Source organism: Thermobia domestica, chromosome 18 (genome assembly GCF_964235325.1).
Source record: "Thermobia domestica chromosome 18, izTheDome1.hap1.1, whole genome shotgun sequence".
In the NCBI taxonomy this organism is placed as follows: Eukaryota; Metazoa; Arthropoda; class Insecta; order Zygentoma; family Lepismatidae; genus Thermobia; species Thermobia domestica.
The window spans coordinates 5,563,070-5,588,264 of NC_137471.1; the positions used below are offsets into that span (position 1 = coordinate 5,563,070).

The following is a 25,195-nucleotide window of genomic DNA, read 5'->3' on the forward strand; positions in this document are numbered from 1 at the left end:
GCAAAATATGATATCTCTATGAGTTACGGTTCCCGAGATATGACTCATTCAATATCCCGAAATCCGAATATTTTTGGTCAATATCTGAAGAACGGTGGCCAGTTGGCCAGTGGTCACCGGTCACTATTTGGACCAAAATGTTCACCCACCATCCTCTTAGGTACTGATTAACACCAATATCATCTCTCTAGAATTTATGGTTCTTGAGATATGACTCCTTAAATCTCCCAAAACCCGAACTTTTTTGGCCATATTTCGGGAACGGTAAGAGTCACGAGAAAAATTCCATCACTTTTTTCAAATAGTTTTTGATGCTCAATCGAATGGAGAGATCAAATTTGAAAAATTCCCAAATAACAGGCACACACATATATACACACACACACACAGACATAGACAATTCAAAAAATGAAATGAAATCTTTAAGTTTTACGTCCCACGGTTAGGCTAAAGGAGACGATGATGATGAGAGAAATGGTGGAATGAAGAAAGTGGGAGGAAACGGGAAAACCCCGAGAAAACCCATGAGCACGGTGTTTGTCCTCCACAAAGTCCACAAGAACTGGGATCGAACCATGGACCTCCAGCACCGGAGGTGAACGCTCCACCATTTTTTTTTTTGTTTTTAAAAAGTTAACTAACTCACCGAACGTGTCTCAGTAACTTACTTGAACTACTTATTACTTAATTTTACTTGCTTTACTCGTTTATTTGACCTTTTTCCAATCACCTGGAACGACAGGGACACGAACACAGAAACATCGAGGACAGTTAAAATCACAAAGGCTCTCCCACCGGGAATCGAACCCGGGACCCCGTACACCAAAGGCGCACGTGCTAGCCCCTAGACCAGCGGTTAGGGCACCACTGAGCCACCGCCCCCCCCCATAAACAATTCAGTAACGAATAAGTTTATATCAAATGTGTATCAATTAACCTAGCTGGTTTATGAGATATTATTTCTATTCTCTTCTGTTAACTGCCACAGTCGATCACGTTTAAGGTGGTAATCTTCACATTTCCATTTTTTTTCATGTTTTATTTTAAATGCAATCTTTCAGTTTAACATCCCACAATTATGCCCTTTAGGCTAAGGAAGACGGGTGATTAAGCCCAAATGAATGATAATGGAAGAATTGGTGGAATGATAAGGTGGGAAGAAACCCCGAGAAAACTCACAGACACGATGTTGTTCACTATACACTTAATTGGCCCGGAATTGAACCAGGAACCTCATATACCAGAGGTACCTGGTTCACTACTCTACCACTGAGCAATCGTGTCCCTTGCTTTATTTTGAATGAAATGAAATCTTTGAATTTTACGTCCCACGCTTATGCCGCTTAGGCTAAAGGAGACGGTGATGATGAGAAATGAATGAAAATGGTAGAATGAAGAAAGTGGGAGGAAACGGGAGAACCCCGAGAAAACCCACGAGCACGGTGTTTGTCTACCACAAAGTCCACACGGGGCGAGGTGGGATCGAACCAGGGACCCAAAGCACCGGAGGTGAATGCTCTACCACTGAGCCACTGCTCCCCCACTGCTTTATTTTACTTCATACTTAATTTACATACTTTATGCTCGGTATTAAGTGTCTTCATCCCGGCGAAATTAAAATACCACTAATTTTACAGTAATTATGTGATATCTTCAAATAGATAAAATATAATTGAAATATGGAACAAGAGCGCCCTAGACAATATTATTTTGTATGAGATACTGTTATCACAAGTCACCTAGTGGCTTTATGTTTTCAGGTGTTTAGAAACGCGAAAATAAATGCCGATTTTTAAAATGGCTCGAAATCGAAAGCAGATAAGTGAGTCGTGATAACGGTATCTCACGCAAAATAATATTGTCTAGGGCGCTGTTGTTCCACATTTCGATTATCTTTTATCTATTTGAAGATATCACATAATTACTGTAAAATTAGCGGTATTTTAATTTCGCCGGGATGAAGACTCTTAAATGCTAAAAATTACTGGTTAGTTATGAAATTAAATTATTAAAAATTATAAAAAATTATATTTAATTAATCATTCTCGTGTTTTCCAGTACACAGTTATATCCATTTTGAGACGTAATAAGAAACAGTAGATGATTTAATTTCCATGTTTTTTCCGTATTTTTTTTCTTTTCACAATATGAAATGAAAATAGCAGTGCATTAATGACAATATCAGGATTCTCTTATTTTCCTAATAAATGAATAAATAATTTTTTGCTGACAGTCTTGCGGGCGAAAAGTGTTTCAAAAATTAAAAGAAAATTAAACAAAACTTTTCGGCCTTCAGTCAATGTGAAAAATACACTCTAGGGTAATGAATAATGCATCAATGGCAACAGTGATCGAGTGGAATGGAAGAGGCAGTGTAGGGGGGGATCCCTTCTCTCCGTCCCTACATATTCATTCCCTCAGCCGCCCCCCACCCTTTTACATCTGCTACTGTTTGCTTCTACATCCAATCTAATGATGTTTCCCCCCCCCCCCCCACTTAACCTCTCCCGTCTAACCTCAGGGCCCCGTTCCCTACCTACGTCGTACCACTACTACAACAACCTGTTACAGCTAGTAGCAGCTTTCAACTAAGTTAACCCTCACTCACTTACTCTTAAAACCAATTCCCTGTCAGTAAAAAGATTTTTTCCCTCTTTTTTTCATCAAACAGAACTTAATTTGAAGTCCAAAACCTTTTCATCCTAGAATTGGTAAGCAAAGTTCAGGAGATGGAAACACTGTTTCTGTTCCAATATTTAAAAAAAATAGTAATATCGAGTGGATGTCAGATAATGGTTAATGTTTATGCTTCGTAAACGATAGCTGCCAGGTTCGAATCCCAAGAACAGTTAACCTGATTGGGATTTTTATAATATTTCCCAGTCTCTTCTGACAATTACAGCTGTAACTTGTTTCGTAAACGGGAGCTACCGGATAAGAATCCCGCGGTCATTTAGCCAGTCTAGGATTTTTATAATTTTCTCCAGTCTCACATTCGTAAAAGGAGATCTACTGGGTCCGACACCCGGGGTTAATTTTTCAAATAGGGATTTATGTGTTTCCCCCTGTCCTACCAGCCAAATGTCATACCGCTTAACTTGCTTCGTAAACGAGAGCTACCGGGTGCGAAACTTCCACATTAATTCATTTTTCTTTGATTGCTTGCTTTCCTGCTTGAATTTACACCCATTGTCACCAGCAAGGCTGTATGGGACGGTATCTACAGTTTAAAATGAGATCTAAGCCTGTGTACTGCGTTAAATCTCTCCCACCGTGAATCGAACTCGAGACTTCGTGGACAAAAAGACATATACGGTAGCTATTAGATCATGAAGAAGAGCTGGCTTTAACTATTGTGGTCAACAGTTAGTCACAATGAATTGGAAGTCACAGTGATTAATTTGTCACGATGAGTTGTAGGTTAAGGTGAATAGTTGGTCACAATGGGTCATAAGTTGTAATCTCACTAACGAGCTATTCTCCGTATCTTCAAATTTCTTTGCAAGAAACGTATCTCCTTCGTTTTAAAAATGGAATCCTTACAACAAAGTACAAATACACTGTACTATTAAGTTAATAGTGAGCGGAGAGTCACGATAGCGGATTAATAGTAGATTGCGTTGTAAGTCACAGTGACTGATTTAGTCACGATGAGTTGTAAGTCACCGTGAGCGGTTAGTCACAATCGGTTTAGGTTTTAGTGAATGGTTTGTCACAATTGATCATCCAGCTATTCCAAGTATCAACAAATTTCTTAGAACAAAAATAGTTCATGTTTCATAAATTTGTAGAATGTGTACTCTATCCGAAAATACATGCTTCAGAATCCCTCAGTACTCACGCAACAATTTTTATAGAGAGAGTTTGACTACGGACTTATAATTCAAAGTACTTACAAACTATCTCTATGAAACTTGTTATGGATGTACCGCAGCATTCTGAAATTTGGATATTTGGATACTAGTTCCTAAGTGAAGCCTTGACCCGACTATGGTTTCCATAAGTTTTGAGGTATGGACATTAAAATTGCATTTTTTTTTTCAAGTTTTCGGCAGCCTATAACTCCGAAAGGAAGCATCCATGCACCCAGGTTGTTCTATACTTTTTTATCTTATCTTAATGTCAGGAATCACCTCCCAAACGTTGTCAGTGTTGTTTTGAAACACCATGTATAGTATTTGGCTTCGCATTCGAGAGGTCGTGGGTTCGAATCCCGCTGCCGACCATCCTAACTGAGGTTTTCCAGGGTTTCCCTCAGTCCTACTAGGCGAATGCCGGGATGGTACCTACTAAACAGGCCCTGGCCGATACCTTCCCAAATCCTTTCCATTGTTATTGTTGTTGTTGGATATCCAGTGTAAAATGGCCTCTGAGCTGTATCTGGTGATTGTTAAATAAATAAATAAATAAATAAAGAGTGGGTGGTTACAGTGAATTGTAAGTCACAGTGACAAATTAGTCACGATGAGTTGCAAGTGACTGCTAGTAATAATAAGTTACATTGATTTTTAAGTTATGATAAATGTTTGTTTTCGATTAATCTCACTAAACAGTTATTCGAAGTATAGGCACTTTCTCCATAACTAAGGTACCTTAAATGTTTTAGAAGTCCCTAGCAACAAGATGAACAAGGTTACATACAAACAGTGCATGAGTGGTCACAATGGATTGTAAGTCACAATGACCGATTAGTCACTGGTAAGTTGTAAGTCACCGTGAGTACTCGGTCACGAAAGGTGCTGCTCACGAGATGAGACAAGACAGAGGTCTCCCAATAGAAGCAGATACATTTTTCGAGACGAGACTGTCTCAACTCATCTCGTAGGTCATGGTGAATGGTTGATCACGATGCGTTGTAATCTCACTAAGTTTTAATTGTGGTTTTAGAGTTTTGTAACAACAAGATAGACAAGCCTACATGCAACGTGCAAATATACCATGCTATTATAAATGATTTTAAAGTTAAAAAGAGAATTATGAGATAATGAACGACGAGGAGATCGCCCCACCCCCTTTCTATGTCCTTCAGAATTCCGTCAGCTGGCTGTCAACACAACAAAGTAACGAAAAAGACTTACAATCCTCGCACCTGTTGTTTGTTCTTGCGGTGTGTGTGTGTGTGTGTATATACAGAAGACATGTATATAGTTCGCTTGAAGATCGTCAAACTCATTTATAGCTAGACGCAGTTACCCCACCTAACAAGCAAACCCATCATTTCACGGAGGATGTGTGTCGCACTCGTTTGTAATGCATCATAAATTTTCAGACCACGCATACACACACATATACACCCACAAAGTTGCCAACTCCTCGTGAAGTATTGCAAAATATATTTTCAAAAGAAAATACATTAATTAACCCATTTATTAATGAATCATATTTCAAGTACAACTGTGTATATAGGATATAATGATAATAACAAAAGAAACAACAAAATAAATAAATAAATAAATAAACCGTTAACCCCCGAGAAAACCCTTGGATATGATGCTGTTCTCCACAAATTTACTTACAGGGGATCGAACCAGGTACCTCACGCGCCAGAGATGGCTGCTGATCAGGAAACATCTTCTGTAAAGGATCTATCGTCCCGTTTAAGTTCTGGACCGTGGTGGCTCAGTGATAGAGCGTTCACCTCTGGTGCTAGAGGTCCCGGGTTCGATCCCAGCCCCGCCAAATGAATTTGTTGTGGACAAACACTGTGTGCGTGGGTTTTCTCGGGTTCTCCCGTTTCCTCCCACTTTCTTCATTCCACCATTTCATTCATCTCTCATTACCACCGTCTCCTTTAGCCTAGCCGGCATAACTGTGGGACGTAGAACTCAATAATTTCTTATTTTCCCGTTCAAGTTCCTCTTCAAACACATATGACACCACAAGGTGGTTGAGAAATCTTTCTGCTGAATGCTTGGACAACAATTTCACATGAAAAGTCTTCATTGTTTTCTAGGCACCGTCACGTGTTTCTATCTTCTCTAACCTTCATACAATTGAATTATTATTAGAGGTTGCTACAACTCCATACTCGGTGCAGTCCAAGCACGGCCAGAAACAGACAGATTTACCACCATTTTGCCTATTCACCCATAGACATGAAATAAACACACAACCTTAGAGTATTATATAATGCCATACACTAACCAATGCACAGTACTATATAACAGTAGCCTTATACTCATCGTTCACATCTAACTAAATTGAAAAAGAATTATGAATCACCCTGTGTTGTTCAAATATTCCAATCACGACTAATCAAAGTACTTGCATCATATATTGTTTAAAAAAAATTCTAAAAACGACTAGAACTTTTCAATTTCAAGTGTGTCTTCGGAAAATATGTAAAACATACTTCGCCCCCCCACCCGCTGCCCTCTTACATTGGGAACCTTTCCTTTGCTTAGCGGAAAGAAGTGAATGACCATGGCCATGTTGCCAATTTGCCATTCAGTTGTTTGATCGTGACGAGTGAAGATTGTAAGCTACTTAGAATGACTAAAGAGAGTGCACAACGAAGTCGTGAAATAATTCAATGTTGCAATATTTCTCAGCCACAACTTGTCCTTCCTCTTTCGAGGGAGGTACCGGAGAAACACACATTGACAGCAGCGCCAGCAGAGGCACACTTGAAATAGAAAGGGTCTACTCAAATATCGATTCCAATAAACGTATATTGACTTTGAGTATACATATCGTTCGAGTTTCCGAATATCAATTATTCAGATAATCTTTATTCTAATATTCAGATATTGATGATCACAAATAGTCGTTATTAGAATATACAAATATAAAATATTCCAGATAGTCGTTATTCGAATGTTCAAATATCGATTATTTTAAATAATCGTTATTCGAATATTCAAATATCGATTGTTTTAAATAATCGTTATTCGAATGTTGAAACATCGATTATCCCAAAATAGACGTCATTCTATTGTTCAAATATCGATTACTTTAAATAATCGTTACTCGTGTATTTGAAACACTGAATATTTCAAAAGAGGTCATTCGATTGTTTAAATTTCAGTTAGTCTAAATAGTCTTTATTTGAACATTTAAATATCGATTATTGCAAATAGTCGATATTCAAATAAATATTTGAAGTATATATTCTTCGAATATACAGTAGAATTAATCTAAATTTAGTAATAGTAAAACAGTGGTACAATGATTTTCTTGCCTTAATTTAAGTATGCTCGAATTGCACCGAAAAATTCATGTCTTTTATAGAAATCGCACCCAGAATCAAGAAAACAGCAAATCAGAGGCAAGCAGCATAATTATTCGGATATTCGGGAACTTCTTTATATACTATAGAAACATAATATTTCTACAACAATGTTTCCCAACCTGGAGAAAGCGTGAGAAGTGAGTGAAGGGAGTGCAGGCTACTCACAGAGCTTCAGCAATCTTCTCAGATGCTATACCTGTCTTTGTCATGGGAAGAAGGATAGATCCATGAACGGCGGGGAACTTCTGCCTATACACGAACAGGGTAGCTGCCTAGAGCCAACCTCGAACATGATCCGTCGAGGAGACGAAATGGCACATATGGACAGGATATGGAAAAAAAATGAAATGAAATCTTTCAGTTTAACGTCCCACGATTATGCCCATTAAGCTAAGGGAGACGGATGATTAAGGCAAGCGAATGATGATGGAAGAATTGATGGTGGAATGTGAATGTGGGAGGAAACTGTAGTACCCAGAGGAAACCCCACATACGCAATGTTGTCCACCACAAACTTACTTGGCTGGGAATCGAATCATTGACCCCATACACCAGAGACAAACGCTCTACCACTGAGTCACCGTGCCCTCCGACAGGACACGGAAAGCAACGTAGTCTGTCTACTTGAGTGAAGTCACCCACTCCTTTACTGAGATAGTTTGTCGCGTAGCAACGTAGTTTTTTTTTTTTTTTTTTTTTTGTAACATGGAAAAATTATAATGTGTAAACGAAAAGTATATCTAGTACTTGTTGGTACTTGCCTATTTCATCCCACCCAACACAAGTACATGCTAGGCATGTGTAAAGAATATTCCTCGACGTACATTGGAATATTTATAATATGTACTTGAGTAGAGAAATCTTGTGAAATTCACATGAAGGAAATAAGGTTGCTTCCGCCCTAAAGTACGTACCTGACATATATCGAGGAATGTACCTGCCATGTGCATATCACATACCGGGTATGTACTTGACACATTTAGTAGTATGCATGTGTCTGCAACTCTACCAGCTGTTACTAAGGCTAGAGCGAAGTCAAGCCGCCGGCTCATTATATTATAATCCATAACAATTATACATAATTTGATATTTTCTTCTAGTGAGCATCTACTGTAATATGCAAAAGTTTGAACGTATAAATGATATGAAGAACATGTGAAATCAAAACACGTCACTTAGATACGTTATCAAATATATGAAACAATAGTTGGACTTTCATACGTAACTTACCTGAAGAAACAGAAATGTTGTAGATGATGTTCTAATTTATTAATATTAATTAAACGCAATCAGTACATACCTCACGATGAACTACTGTCTTCTTTCAAACCGCCTTTTTCCTTTACTAACTGCGTCTGCGCGGGTGTAAACAAATGAGTGTCGCAATGCGAAGCAATGTACGCGTGGCCGTTTGATGGTACATGAGGTATGTGCTATTAACGTTCTTTACATTCTAATAAAGTATGTAAAATACCTTTCAAGTGTCAGAAGTTCCTTGAAGAGTACTTACGTAGGGCCACATGCTGGGAACATGAACTGTACTCCCCTCAAGTACCAGATACGTACACGATTGGTATGGATGTTAAATGTTACGTGCCTAACTTGTACCTGCCTGGGTGAGATACTACTCGTAAAAAAGTCTTGGAAATATTACGTCACTGTTAGAAGTATATGTGTCACTTTTAGAAATAATACGTCACTGTTAGGAGCATATGTGTCACTTTTAAGATTCCCTAGCAGCACAAGATGTGCTAGGCATACGTCATTTAGGTGTCCCAGCTACTTTTTAGGTATCCAACATTTGCCACATATGATATTCATGTGCTAAGTATGTACTTCAGCTACCTACAGTTTTAGGTACTTGTTACACCTAATTGCTATTTGCAACTATGTACCACAAATATAGCATTTATATGCCTGGCTCAGTTTCGCACTCTAATAGTCATTTGTTTTCATGTTGTTATTTGCGACATATATCCGCCATGTTCTAGGTACGTCCTTTAGATACATACCACTGTTTCAAATACCCTTACAGAACAAGATATGCTAGACATGCGCCATTTAGGTGCTTTAAATTCATCTCCCACATTTGATGCATTTTTTGCTTCTGTTTCTAAGCGATTGTGTACTAGAAGCAACAAACGCATCAACTTTATTAAATGCCAACTATTGCCGATCATTTGAAAGTAAATATGGAAGAACCATGAAATAAAGTAAATAGACACTCGTCAATTTGTTATATTACAGATTTTATCTGATCCCAAACAGTTATAGTCGAATATATGCGGTTAAAGGAGCACTCTGATTACCCGAATGCAAAAGACCTCAATAATTTATCCCTCTACAAGCGACGTTCTCTTTATCGCCTCTGTGGCCAAGTCGGAAGAGCAAGCGGCTAGTAATCCAAAGGTTGGTGGTAAACACCTTACGCATATAGGAGATATTACATATTTTGGGGGAGTAATTTTGAGGTTCATTGACGCTTACGGCATGGGGAACATATCTAGAACATACTAGGCACGTTCTTCAGGTACATGTCAGGCATGTGCCTAGGGGCGGAAATAGACTGTGACTATCACTTGTCATCCATGTGATTTCTTTCTCAGAAGTTTATAAGGCACATACTGGACACATTCCTATGTACCTGAGGGAACATGATAGGCATATGCCTGCTATGTAATTGTGCTGTTATTGTTAGGAATATGTGTGTCAGGGTTGGGAGTTTTGTGTCACTGTTAGAATGTGTGTGAGTGTTGGGAATATGCCTCACTATTGAAAGTGACTGCCAGTATTAGGAGTATACACGTTAATGTTGGAGAACAAAGAAGAATAGAAACAATCCTAGCAGTTTATTTTCTTTACATATAAAGTATTGTACAAAAATAAATAAATAATCCGTTTAGCACAATAAAAGCTATCGATTACTACAGACAACAAACGAAATATAATTCGTTTTTCTCGAAAACTACGCATGACAATTTACCCTGAAGCATGTCAATTTTTTTAAAAAAGAAAAACTCAATACGATCAATCGATCGATAAACTTTCTGCTTTCTGGTTCTTACTGGGTCGTAGATCTCTTAAGTCCGGCCCTGTACGTCAAAATATGTAGCAAACATGACCCTAAGCATGCATCTTTACCTTCAATTAAAATTTTTCATCACGGTTGGCAACTCTGCGTCAGAGAGACATACGTCATTCTTGAGACACACAGTCAGAGAACATTAAGTCTATTTTTGAGCTGGATTCCGTCATGAAAATATTCACTTAAGACGGATTGAACCTCTTCATCTACATCTTCGGAAATTGATGTTCGGCTGTGGTCGTGACCTCATAGGAACCGCCAAACTGGCAGCAATGAACGGGTTAGATTGTCAGCGACACGGACAGATGACAGCACCTGTCATTGGCGACACCAAGAAAAACAACGTAAAGAAAAAAGAAAAAAATGAAGGAAGACGTGTTGCGTTGTTTGTGTGTTCTCTATGCTATGAAAGTAACTAACGCTTCACAGTTCCGCCTGCTTGTTTGTTCTAGCTAAATCGCATTATGAAAAGAGTAGTACAAAAAAAAAAAAAAAAAAAAAAAAAAAGCCATGCCAAAACACAGGCGGTAATTCGGTATTGGCAAATGGCGCACACTCTCACTTCTTTTCCAAAGGACTAGATTTTCTCTGCGAGCTTCTTTAAAATGTTTATAAACCACATAATCGTGGGACGTTAAACCGAAATTTCATTTCATTTCATTTTTTTTCCCTCTTCTCTTGTGATCAGTGTTGAAACTGGAAGTCCTAAATTTCTACGCTCTGCATTTGCTGATAACTATCAGATCAAAAACAGTTAGAGATAGTGAGGCACGGGATTTCGATATGGACTTATTCTTCCTACACTTACGCGTAACATAGTTTCGAAGTCACACATTAACAGTATCTAAGTTGTGATGTATATCCTCCAGACCTGGTGACCCAGACAAACTTTGTATGACCTGGAAACAACGAAACTTAATAATATATATGGGGAGTGTGTGAGCGTGCTAATGTAATTTTAACAAACACGATTCTTTCATCTCTCGCTCTCATCTCCCTCGCTAAATCTAGAATTTTCTCGTTTGTTATGTACCCATTGTGTGTCCAAACATTGCACTGAAAGATAAGGTTTAACACAGCATAAACGCGTTGAAATTACAGAGAAAAGAAAACAAGCAACACGAAGGATCGTCAAAGATTAATCGAGTGAACCTGTAAAGCTTGTCGTTCAGAACGTTAAGGAAGCCACTTAACTCAAATATATTTTTTATTAGGCCTACATCTTTTTGTACGGTACCTTTATATGTTCAAAAAAAAAAAAAAAAAAACTATAATTTTTCGGAAAGACGAATAAACATGGAATTATATTTGAAATATTCAAGAGATGGTAATCTTGATTAAGAGTTCGAGTAGCCAATATCATTCACTAACTATAAAAGTCTGCAGTAATATACTGATTGCTCATATTTTGGCTTCTTTCGGGGATTGATCTGGGTCACCGGGTAAGATCAAATCTGAAAAGCAATACCCAAAGCTGGATGACATGGACAAAAGTTATAACTGCAATAACCCGATGTCTCATTCTATCACTGGTTGCTAAAGGTACCCACTTTGGACTAACCTCACTGAAACTCACACTCACTCAAACTCATGATCATAACATATTTCGACATCACGCTCACAACCGTTTCGATATCACACTTACTCGACCTCACGCTCACAACATTCTTTCGACACACACTCACTCGACCTCACCCTTACGTTGTAAACCTGACATCACACTCACATAATCATGTCGACATCACTCTCGCTCGACCTCGCTCTCACAACATCCATTAGATCTCATGCTCACTCGATCTTGAACTCACAACATCCTTTTGACATCACACTCACTCATTATGTCGACATCACACTCACTCAACCTCACTCTATCAACATCCTTTTGATCTCACGCTCACTCGATCTTGAGCTCACAACATCCTTTTGACATCACATTCACTCATTATGTCGACATCACACTCACTCAACCTCACTCTATCAACATCCTTTTGATCTCACGCTCACTCGATCTTGAGCTCACAACATCCTTTTGACATCACATTCACTCATTATGTCGACATCACACTCACTCAACCTCACTCTATCACAATCCTTTTGATCTCACGCTCACTCGATCTTGAGCTCACAACATCCTTTTGACATCACATTCACTCATTATGTCGACATCACACTCACTCAACCTTACTCTATCAACATCCTTTTGATCTCACGCTCACTCGATCTCGAACTCACAACATCCTTTTGACATCACACTCACTCATCATGTCGACATCACACTCACTCAACCTCACCCTCACAACATCCTTCTGATATTACGCTCATTCGGACTCACACTCACATCATCATTTCGACCTCACGCTTACAACATCCTGTCGACATCACGCTTACTCGATCTCATACTTACAACATGATTTCGAACTTGCGCTCACTCAGTCTTGCGGTCACTTCGAGAGGCTGAGGTCGAGCGAACGTGAGTTCCAAACTCATGAGCGACGACTTCATGAGTTCGGGCATCTTTGTTAGTTACTAATACTAATAATTATAAGAGATACAGAGAAACTGGGTATCATTTGTGACCCTTATCCTTGCATCAAGCGGAAGTTATAGATTGAATACTTCGTAGTTAGGGAATCTACCACACACTCACACAGTGAAAAGAAACTCACTTCTTTAGGGAGGTGGACTATCAGTGATAACAGAATCTTTATAACGAATTTGATAGAAAGACAATAAATATTTGTTCAAATCTAATTAATTAAAAAATAAGATTATATACGAAAATTTAAAAATGTTGATATTTCTTTGGACAGAGAAATCTTTGGTACAAGTCCTCCCAGATACCAGTGAAAGGTATTGCAATGCAATGAGGCCTTATCCTGGCCTGCCGCCTAGTGGCCTCGCCTGTCAGTTATAAGTTTTTCTTTCCCCTGACAAGGGAAGACGACGGAGAGTGACGCTGTCCGATCGATCCATCCCTTGACGTCTGTCCCCCTTCTCCCAAAACCTCTCCCAAGCACCTAGCCAGTGCTGCAGTATCGTGCAGATGACCCAGCTTCTTCCTCGATCGAAGCTACAGGAATCAAGTCTGTTCTTATAGAAGAGACCGAAGAGAGAAAGAGAAAAAAACTGTCACTCAGATGTTTCATTTCAGCTCAAACTGAAACAAAAAAAAAAAAAAAAATACTGAATAATAATGTAGCTGTGAATGCTAAATCCTTGAAAGTTTCTGATCTGTTAATCTCAACAGCAGTATCATGTGTTAAAAGGCAAATCTGTTACGAGTGCTCGAGTTACTGTTACGTAAGTTTGTCTTTTAATGTGCGTGCTGGCAACAAACATATCCTGATGATTATGCAAAAACATAGTCACTTGGTATGTGGGTTGCATATGTATAAGGATGGTGTTATGTAGTAATCGTTCAAAATGCATTGATCAGCCAGATAGCGGGATATACATTCTTACTTAGATCTTAAATTATATGTCCGTGGACAAAAGAAGTATTCTATCAGTAGAAATTTATGTTCTTAATCATTTTCTTAAATTACTACTTGAATATCTACAGTTTGTTTAATTGAAGAAAACTGAAACAGAAAAGCGGCAATGGAATTAAACATTACTACTGGAATTCACAATGTAATTAAAACATTATCCTTCAAAACTATTCTAAGAATAATAAGTAGTCTGACTGTCTGATTAACATAAATCTATATAATAATAAGATTGACTTGGTATTCATTGTTAAAAGTCAAGCTGCTTCTAGTTCAGATTTTTGTTCCTGACACTAGAATCGAATTTTCGAAAATAAAGAGATTTATTCTTTTTTACGGCAGTATATTAGAACCTATCTAACTGTCGTGTGAGTTTTTTTCTTGGGGGGGGGGGAAGGGTTCACTAAGAGAAGGAACTAAAAGTCACATCACTCGTGACAGATACACACGCTGGTGATTAGATGCATTGCTTGAGACTCCGGTGTCCTCTGGCGCGAACTGTACCGGGGTCTCCGTCCGTCCGTCTGTCAGAGTGGAAACAGCTTTCAGAACGAAAACGAGAAGAGTCAGTGATATTTGGAATGGATTGAATGTCCCAAGATTAATTTTGATCTCATCCAGTGGCGTATTTAGGGGGGGGGCTTCCGGGCTTAAGCCCCCCCGAAATCTTACTTACTATAGTAAAGTATATGAAATATCTTGCAGAATTTTCACATTTTCAGGCAAAGCCCCCCCCCGAAAGTTAGCAAAGCCCTCCCCGAAACAAAATCGTAAATACACCACTGATCTCATCCTTAACCTTTTATTCAAGAAATATGTTATTCCCCATATCAATCCTCCATGCTAGTCTAGTGGATATCGCGAGCGCATTTGGTGCACGGAATTCCGGGTTCTATTCCCGGTGTGACAGAATTGAACACATTACACCTTAAATTGTACGAATAGATCTCATTCGGTACGAGTACTTTTCAACGAACATTCCTGGTTTCAACATTGATCACCATAGGCAAAAACGATAATAAATGATGAGGAGACTTGGTTCCATTTTCGCCCTTAACTCTGTACTAAAAGCGGAAGTGATACATATCTTGTGCTAATATTGGTCAATTCATTTGAAGCTTAACGTCCCGTTTAGGACCGAGGGCATATGAGACATGAGCCTACGGCTTAACGTAGGATCTGAATTACATGAGAGCGGCACCGTGTACCGTAGCCGCTAACGCTCTCGCCTTCATTGTGAGCGGTTCCGGGTTCGATTCCCGGTGGAGGCATTCGGTCGGAAAATTGTTAAACACTTTTTCAGGCCAGCCACCCTGAATGAGGTTTTCCTTATTCACACCAGGCAAATGCCGGGGTGTACTTACCTTATAAGTCCCAGGCCGCTTTCTTTCTTCCCCAATCCTTTCTCCCTTCCTTCCATATGGTGTGTTCGCCAATGGACGTCATCCCTCAAAACGTGACGGGCTGAATTGGCCTTAGATGCTGAGGGCCCAGAAATCTAAATCCTAAATTCTGAATTACATAAGCTCCCACCGAGAATGAAACTCGATCCTCCCGCGCCGAATACAAGTAAGAATCGCTGTATATTCAAGAAGGAATTCAAGTTTCAATATTGATTTCCATTGAGTAATAACTATAAGACATAGTGAGCGTTCCAAGAACAAGAGGTTTTGCCTCCAATTTTACTGCTGTACTAATACAGAAGCTGGAAGATCTTCGGATTTCCATATTGAATACTTATAATATTGAAAATCCACGGCAGCTTCACAAATGGGAAAATAAACTCATTTGTTTACTAGTATTAATGAAACAATGAATCAAGGTTGGTCACAATGCTGCGGAAGCAACTCGCACATCAACAGCAAAGGACCAAAGCTTCTGCACGACAACGCTAAACCACACGTTGCAATGAGCACGCAACAAAAGCTGCAACAATTGGGCTATGGAACTCTTGTGACTAACCACCATATTTGCCAGACCTTTCGCCTTACTACTTTTGCAAGCATCTCCAAAACTTTTTGCGCAATAAATGCTTCAAAAACGAAAATGATGAAAAAACAACGACTTTATCGGCTCCAGAACTCCGGATTTCCTTGCTGCCGACATAAATAAATTTGTTTCTCATTAACACATACATTTTGATTGTAATAGTTCTTGTTTCAATTAATAAAGTATCGTTGAAGCTGATTTATGAATGTTTACAGATGACTGTTCAAATCGGTCATTATTTTCGCAACAACCTAATAATACCCACCTCAGCGTCCTGGGATCTTGATCCTTCGTGCTATGCGCGTCTGCCTTCGTTCACTATCACTCGCTCCAACTTCTATATTTACAGGTAGTTTATGAAACAAATTATCTCATGTGAGCGTATCAACTACTTAGTAAAAATGGTACCCCATCCCAGCAGAAAAGTAGTCTTTAAAGAATTAAGAATCGACTTTGTTTACAGGACTGTACTTATATAGAAAAATGAAATGAAATCTTTGAGTTTTACGTCCCACGGTTATGCCGGTTAGGCTAAAGGAGACGGTGATGATGAGTAATGAATGAAAATGGTGGAATGAAATAAGTGGGAGGAAACGGGAGAACCCCGAGAAAAGCCACACACACGGTGTTTGTCCACCACAAAGTTCACTTGGCGGGGCTGGGATCGAACCCGGGACCCCAAGCACAAGAGGTGAACGCTCTACCACTGAGCCACTGTACTTATATAGATATTAACTTTTTCAGTTATTGTTATTCTATACTTGCAACTGAGTATTGTAAAATGATGCACATTTAAGTCTTTGAGCTTAACGCACAGTGAATATGCCCTTTAGGCTAAAAGAGACTATGATTAAGGTAAGTGAATGGTGAAGGAATAATTAGTAGAATAAGAAGGTGGGAGGAGACGGTAGTACCAAGAAAAAACCCACAGAAATGGTGTTGTCCACTACGAAGTTAATTAGCCAAGCATTGACCCAGGTACCCTACCTACCAGAGGTAAACGTTCTACCACTAACCCACTGTGCTCCACGATACACGTTTAAATGCCCCGATGAAACAGAACCTTTGAAGATTTTTTTTTTATTTTTTAAAAAAAACTACACTTACAGTTATTGTATGGTGGTACGCAGATTCTTAATCTGCACGTATACTAGGAGTTTTCGGTGTTTGCTCCTGTAATGGAATAACAGTAATATCTTTTTAATTAAACAAAACGCAATAATATTCCGAATTAAAAACAATTATTTGTAATTTTTATACTGAATCAAACGTTTTTGTAGGGCGAATATATCTGAAAGGTTGACGGTTTCAAATCTAACATGTCATTTTGTTTGTTTTTTCAAAAAACGAAAAAAAAAAAAGTTCTGTCGGTTGGACGATTAGAAATTTTTAATTAGCTCTCTCTCTCTCTTTCCCCCATCCAACCTCCATTTTATACTAGCGAATTGGTAGGTTTTTTTTTCGAAGTGCACACTAGAGACCTCTATATAGAAACACATCTACCACACATCCACCGCATGCGGAGTATCTAGCTCCAGCAACGACAATAGGGGGAAAATGAAAAGTAATCTGCACGTAAGTCATAGCTGTGTTAATCCAGTTCAGGAGAAGGAAAATTTTTCCCTAGATGTCAGGGCTAGTTTATAAAGGCTCTTGGATTTTATTTCCTTGTAACTATCGAGGTTTTGAAAGGGGAAAAAAAAGTTCAGGAGAGGGAACTAAATAGACTTTTGTGAGGATGAGGAACTGAGTACATTTTCAACCCCATTCATGCCTCAGGAGAGTGAGGAAAAAGCAGCAATGAAATTGAATATGAGGGGAAATCTTAAAAAAAAAAAATCTGTAAAAAGATTTGGAATGAAAAATGAGAATAATTATGCACTTTTTTCATTAGGATATTTTTTAAAAATATTATTATTATTACTTAACTTGCAAATACATAGTGTACTTTCTTCTGTAGTAACATTCTCCACTATTATTTAGTTTCTATTCGGAAAACAATATTTGTCCACACGTGTTACATACACAGATATCACTGAACTGAACAGAATTATGTGATGTGTGTAAAGCATCATGTGTAGTTTTCGAAATAATCGCGAACAAACTTGTAAGTTTAAAAATTAATGCAGTATGGTAACCATGCAATCGATTAAGTTAAAACTGAGCTTGAAGGTTGGACATCCAATGTATGGATCCACAAATTGTATGTACTTATTTATTCAGAAAATCGATTTCTGTAGTAGTGCCCAGAAACGTTTATCCTTATGCAAGAAGTTGCATTCCTGGGGGGAGATTAACTTTACGAAGGCTTAACCGTAATGCCTGTAAATACAGTACGCGGGCATATGTCATATACAAACTACAGTGTCAAAAACAAAAAAAATCAACACGTGCTAAGTGGCCACTAGCAGCCAGAAGTGTATCTACCCGAGTCAGGAAGGTGGTGGGCCCGCGCGGGAGGGTGTGTTGGAATGGAGCAGGCGCGTCAATGACGGTGCGTATAAGAGTAAATTAAGATGTTGAAGAACATTTTCCAGATATCTGTGCATTTTAAAAAGATATCTGTACATTCTACTGTCACATATAAGAAGAAGTTAAGAGGTTAGTTTGCATTGTAATATTGCTTTCACGTTGCACGTCACTTCATTATGATTTCCTTATGGCATAATGTGTGGTTAAAGGGATACACTTTGCATTACGTGATTGTATATTATTAGTTAGGTATATCATATATAAAATTCACATATATTTTGATTTTTTATCCATCCCTCTTTTGTTATAACACTATATATTTCACCTGTAAATTTTTCAATCTATGTGAATCCATAAACTTCTACGGAACCGCTTGAAGTATACACTAGTCAAAATTTCCATTCTGATACTAACAAGATGGCAGCACACAGTATGGTTAATAAGATATAGCCAAAAATTATTATTAACTCTTGCCAAAAGATAAGAGATATATGAGGGTGATTCAGAAAGTAGTGCCTCTTAATTGGTACCTTCATTTGTGTTTGACAGTTAGCACCTATACAGATACCAGTGGAAAGCTTGCAATGTCAAAGTTTTTCATTCGTCGGCAAAGAATTGTGATGGCTGTTGTCGAGATCATTGCTAAACTGCTGTTTCCATCTCCGCGTCACAACTGAAGCGTTGGCCCGTAAGGTGATCCTTTAGTTTAGGGAAGAGTCAAAAGCCGTAGGGTGCAAGATCCGTACTATAGGCAGGATGAGGCAGAATGTCAACAACACTGTGCCAGCAGATGGGACAACTTTTAACTTTTTTGGCAGAGGTGAGGACGTATGGCGGTACTTTCATCGACGCTTCGTTTCCAGGTCGTAATGGTGTATCCACGACTCGTTGCTGGTGATGAATATTCCTGGGCGCACAACCTTCCTCATTCAGATATTCAGTGACAGCCCGCTGTTTGAACCAAACGTCAGCACGGGATGCCATGGATTGCTCCATTACTCTGGAACAAGAAGAGATATGAAGGTGAAACAAGGGACATTCTATAGCTTAAACATAAGTACATTACAGTTTTGAATGCTTACAATACTATTGGCCAAGTACTTACTTTCTAAATCTCAGACGTCCCATTTTCGCCGAGACACACTGCCAGATATACACAATCTATCCCCCGAAAACTGTTTAAAACTTCAAATTGTCTCGATTTTCCATCCCAAAAGATAAATTAAAATAATTTCATTTGTGCTGTATTTAAAATCTACCATTTTTATTAGTCATTGACAAGTCAGCTAATAGAAACCAAAACTCTATGTAACTCAATTTTTTGTGAGTGGTGACTTAGTTTTAATCAATTCTGACTTCTGCAAAAAAAAAAAAAAAAAAAAAAAAAAAATGTATATTTTCATAGCGTGTGTTTTTAAGTTAAAAAATATGGAAGCCTTAGATATACTCAATCTACAAATCACATCAAATTCTAATGCGTAGTTTTTTAAAAACCAAGTACTCATTTTAACGTTAAAAATATGACTTGCCAGTTTGAAGCAGTTGACAATCTATATTGTACTATAATAGTTATTTGTTTATTTACCTATGTAATACGAGGAAGCATCAAAAAGTTGGTGCAATCATCTACAAGACATCCACGCTGGAGAACTCTGACACCACGATGGTATTAGTTCTTTTCTATGTAGTCACCATACTTAGCAACTCATTTTTGCCAGGGATTCTTCACTTTCCGTAAGCCCGTTTGGTAAAAGTTTGCAGTTTGGCTTTGAAACCACAGTTCAGCCTCAGAAATGACGGCATTTCTACTGCCAAAACGGCATCCTCTGAGTGGACGCTTCATTTCTGGGAAGAGAAAGAAGTCACTTGGTGCTAGGTCCGGTGAGTATGGGGTTGGGGTAATATTTCATATTTTAATTCCATCTTCATCATGGATTTATGGGCGGAATGACCTGGTGCATTGTCCCTTCTGTGACCGATCAACGATGTTTCTTCTTCAGTTTCTCTCGTAACTTAGTCAGGACATGAGAATAATAGGTACTAGTTTCCCCCTTGTGGTACGTATTCTGTCATGATGACTCCTTCACAGACCCAGAAAACGGAAAGCATCATCTTGGCGGTAGGTTTCTACACTCGTGTCCTTTTAGGTGTGGAAGAGAAGGGGGTTTCCGTTGTTTGCTCATTTTCTTTGTTTCTGGGCCATAAAGATAAGTCCAACTTTCATTAATTGTCACTAGTGTGCTGAAAAACCGATCACCTCACAGCGATGTAACATTTCTCTTGCAGCGTACTCTCTTCTGATTGGTGTGAGCAGTTGTGGCAACCACCATGCTGATGCTTTCTGAAGATGCAATTAGTTGTGAATGATACTGCAGGCTCACCCATTACTCATGCTTATTGCACATAACAATATCAATGATTATAATCCTGTCTTGAATAACAATTTCAACGATTATAATCCTGTCTTACATAACAATTTCAATGATTATAATCCTGTCTTACATAACAATTTCAATGATTATAATCCTGTCTTACATAACAATTTCAATGATTATAATCCTGTCTTACATAACAATTTTAATGATTATAATCCTGTCTTACATAACAATTTCAACGATTATAATCCTGTCTTACATAACAATTTTAATGATTATAATCCTGTCTTACATAACAATTTCAATGATTATAATCCTGTCTTACATAACAATTTCAATGATTATATTCCTGTCTTACATAACAATTTCAATGATTACAATCCTGTCTTACGTAACAATTTCAATGATTATAATCCTGTCTTACATAACAATTTCAATGATTATAATCCTGTCTTACATAACAATTTCAATGATTATAATCCTGTCTTACATAACAATTTCAATGATTATAATCCTGTCTTACATAACAATTTCAATGATTATAATCCTGTCTTATATAACAATTTCAATGATTATAATCCTGTCTTACATAACAATTTCAATGATTATAATCCTGTCTTACATAACAATTTCAATGATTATAATCCTGTCTTACATAACAATTTCAATGATTATAATCCTGTCTTACATAACAATTTCAATGATTATAATCCTGTCTTACATAACAATTTCAATGATTATAATCCTGTCTTACATAACAATTTCAATGATTATAATCCTGTCTTACATAACAATTTCAATGATTATAATCCTGTCTTACATAACAATTTCAATGATTATAATCCTGTCTTACATAACAATTTTAATGATTATAATCCTGTCTTACATAACAATTTTAATGATTATAATCCTGTCTTACATAACAATTTCAATGATTATAATCCTGTCTTACATAACAATTTCAATGATTATAATCCTGTCTTACATAACAATTTCAATGATTATAATCCTGTCTTACATAACAATTTCAATGATTATAATCCTGTCTTACATAACAATTTCAATGATTATAATCCTGTCTTACATAACAATTTTAATGATTATAATCCTGTCTTACATAACAATTTCAATGATTATAATCCTGTCTTCCATTATGATCTCAACTTTCTCCGTCAAGGTGACATCACAAGTGAAAGATGGTCTTGGTCTTTCAGATCTAGAGGCGTCCGCGGTGGTCACGTGTCCAGTTAAGTTGAGCTGATTTTGACTTTAACGTTCATTAAGCACAGAGGCTATACGTATGAGACGTGAACCTACTGATTAACGTGGAATTCGAACTACACTAGCTCCCGCCAGGAATAGAACCCGGGTCTCCCACGCCAAAGGCATGTACGCCAACCGCGTGGCCACGAAAGAGCTCGTCAGGTGCCCAGTTTGGAATTACCATTTCCACTTGAATACCATCTCAGGATAGGATTTCATCCCTTTAGACTTCTTTCACCTCTTCCTGGATCTCCTTTGCTGATTTCTTCTGAAGATAGAGGAGCTTAGTAGCGTTCCATGCCTCAACCTTGTCAATCATTGCACTTTTGCTTGTCAATCACGAACTTTTTGATACTCCTCGTATATATGAATGATATGCACACATTTAAGTACCAGATATTATATATATATATATATATTGTTGTTTAAGTTCTTTTAACAGTGACAGACATACTCCTAACAGTGACAAACAAGACTCCTAGCAGTGACATATATACTCCTAAGAGTGACACATACTCCTAACAGTGACAGATATACTTCTAACAGTGACATACATACTTTTGACAGTGGCAGACATATTCTAACAGTGACATGCATACTTCTGACAGTGACAGACATACTTCTAACAGTGACAGACATACTTCTGACAGTGACAGACATACTTCTAACAGTGACACACATAATCCTAACAGTGGCAGACATACTCCTAACAGTGACACATAGACTTTTAACAGTGACAAACAAAACTTCTAGGAATGACATATATACTCCTAACAGTGACAGATATACTTCTAACAGTGACAGTCATACTTTTGACAGCGACGGACATACTTCAAACAGTGACATGCATACTTCTGATAGTGACAGACATACTTCCAACAGTGACATACATACTTCTGACAGTGACATACATAATCCTAACTATGTGAGACATAATCCTAATAATGATAAAAATACTTCTTATAATAATTCAGTTCTTCCTAGTAAAATCCAGCGTATTTGTCATGACGTTACCTAAAATATAGATACTAGTGAGAATTAATCCCAGTGATGGAAGATAAACACTTTTTTTCTGTGACAAAACAAAAAAGAAACAGAAATGTGTACGTTTCATGCTCATAGCTGCTAAAACAGAAATGTTTTAAGCTTTGTTAAAGGACAGCAATAAACTGACATAGATTGGCCTCATGTGAAGTATGTTGATTTCAGACATTCTGCGGTTTGCCCCAAAATAAACATTTAGTTTGTATTCGTGTTACCCTCTCGCGCACCACGCACACTAGATCCATTTCTCCATTTCGCAATGACTATCTAGTGTGACAGCTGATGCGACGTTGCCACATCGTGCATAAAAAACGAAATGTTTCTCTTCTATATAGCAGTTTATTTTTAAAGAGAGAAAAAAAAGCAAAACAGGAGAGGTGTAGTTGTTATGTTCTGTTGTTTTTGTTTTCTTTTTTGTTTTCGTTTTTCAACACACAGAAGGAGGAGAAAGAATATAGTCATGTGTTGTTGCGCCCTAACCATTTTTGCTTCCCCCTGCAACAACAATCACTGCCCGACCAACCCAAACAATATTACGAGATCCACCTAGCCTGAAAATAGGTGTCATTTGCCACCCTTCATAGTGGGACATTTTGGACAGTCATCCGGAAGTTGACAGAATAGCATCCATTTTCTGTGTCCCATGCAATTGTTTCCTGTCTGATCATATATCTGAATTCAACCAAACAAGTACAGGATGATTGGGAGAATTGAAGTTTTTTTTATCTTTCTTTTTCTCTTTTTTGTACTATTTATCTTTAGCAAACAATTTGTCCGTATAGTAAAACACATATTAAGGTACACCTGGTTAAATTTGTGATATATGTATATTACTACAAAGTACTTAACCACACACAGAAACAAAAAAGGACAAAGCTATCCAGGTAGACGTACTATTTGATTCGTGCTTTAAAATAGTATTGTCACAATATATGAACGACGTCACGTGTTATTCACCTATCTCTGAGATACAAATTGGAGGCCATGTAATCTCTGAAACGTTTTACTAAAGTCTCGGAGGATATACAGGGTGTTCATTTATTATGTAGCCAAAATCCACTGGTGAAATTCCCACACCTAGACAATAATAATAATAAAAAAAAAAAAGTTCATATGAACATAAGGCAAAAAACGCGCTGTTTCAAAGTTACGAGATGCCGAAATCGAGAAAATTGTAGCTCTGAGGCTGCCTAGCTCGAAAACTATGAGATATATCAACGGCGGTTAAACAAAAATATTAGAGGAACTAGTACATTGTCTATCCAAATACCTATGTTTCAGAGTTGGGTTGTACCGGCGCATAAGATTTTAGAGAGAGAAGTTGAAGAGCGGAACCTATACAGCAGCTCCCTCTATAAAATCCATTGCGCTGATACATCCCAACTTTGAAATATGATTATTTAAATAGACAATGTACTAGTTCCTCCAATATTTGTTTGACCGCCTTTGACATTTCTCATAGTTTACGCGCTAGGCAGCCTCAAAGTTACAATTTTCTCGATTTCGGCATCTTGTAACTTTGAAACAACGCGTTTTTTCGCCTTATGTTCATATGAACTTTTTTTTAATTGTTTAGGTGTGAGGATTTCGCCAGTGGATTTTGGCTACATAATAAATGAACACCCATAGGACGGAATTTACATAGTACAAAATCATTATAATTAGGCGAATAACGAGATTAGCATGTTTACTCACCTTTCTTTCATGGCAAGCATCTTCGTCCTGCATGCGTGAATAAGGAAGAGAAAAAATGTCAATTTTATATTGTTTAAATAACCTATTTTAATACTTTTGTTAATTTAACTTAGTTTTACTCTCTTTTCTACTTTTTTTTTAAAAAAAATTGTCAAGTAAAAACGAGGAAGTAATATTCATTATCGTAATGTCCATTTCAGTTGCTGAGTTATATGAAGCTGATGCACAACATAACATATAAACCGAACCGCATGGTCTTCCACTGCGGAAAGAATTCATATCTCTTGCTGCCAAAGACCAGAGATGACGTGAGTCAATAAAAAAATTGACCCTTGACCCACTGACCCACCACCCACAGTGATCCACAACTCATTCTGACCCATCATAGCCCATCACTCATTATAATCCACTCTGACCCATCTGTAATCAACTCTGACCTATGATCCACGTCCTCCTCTCCACTGACTAAGGAGTTTACACATATAATAAAACAAGGCTCTGAAATTCTAACTAATCGGAGTTGGAATTTCTACGGTCAATCACTCAAGCACTG

The 25,195-nt window shown here is 37.8% G+C and overlaps 1 protein-coding gene across 1 annotated transcript; it reads right to left on the minus strand.

Annotated features, from left to right (window-relative positions):
* Positions 1-17,766: 17,766 nt before the first annotated feature.
* LOC145675472 (uncharacterized) lies at positions 17,767-24,666 on the minus strand. The gene is made up of 2 exons (XM_081745910.1): positions 24,643-24,666; positions 17,767-19,265 (listed from the first exon to the last, which is right to left on the minus strand). The coding sequence occupies exons 1-2, from the start codon at positions 24,660-24,662 to the stop codon at positions 18,983-18,985; spliced, it is 303 nt and encodes a 100-aa protein (XP_081602036.1). The 5' UTR covers positions 24,663-24,666; the 3' UTR covers positions 17,767-18,982.
* Positions 24,667-25,195: the final 529 nt, after the last annotated feature.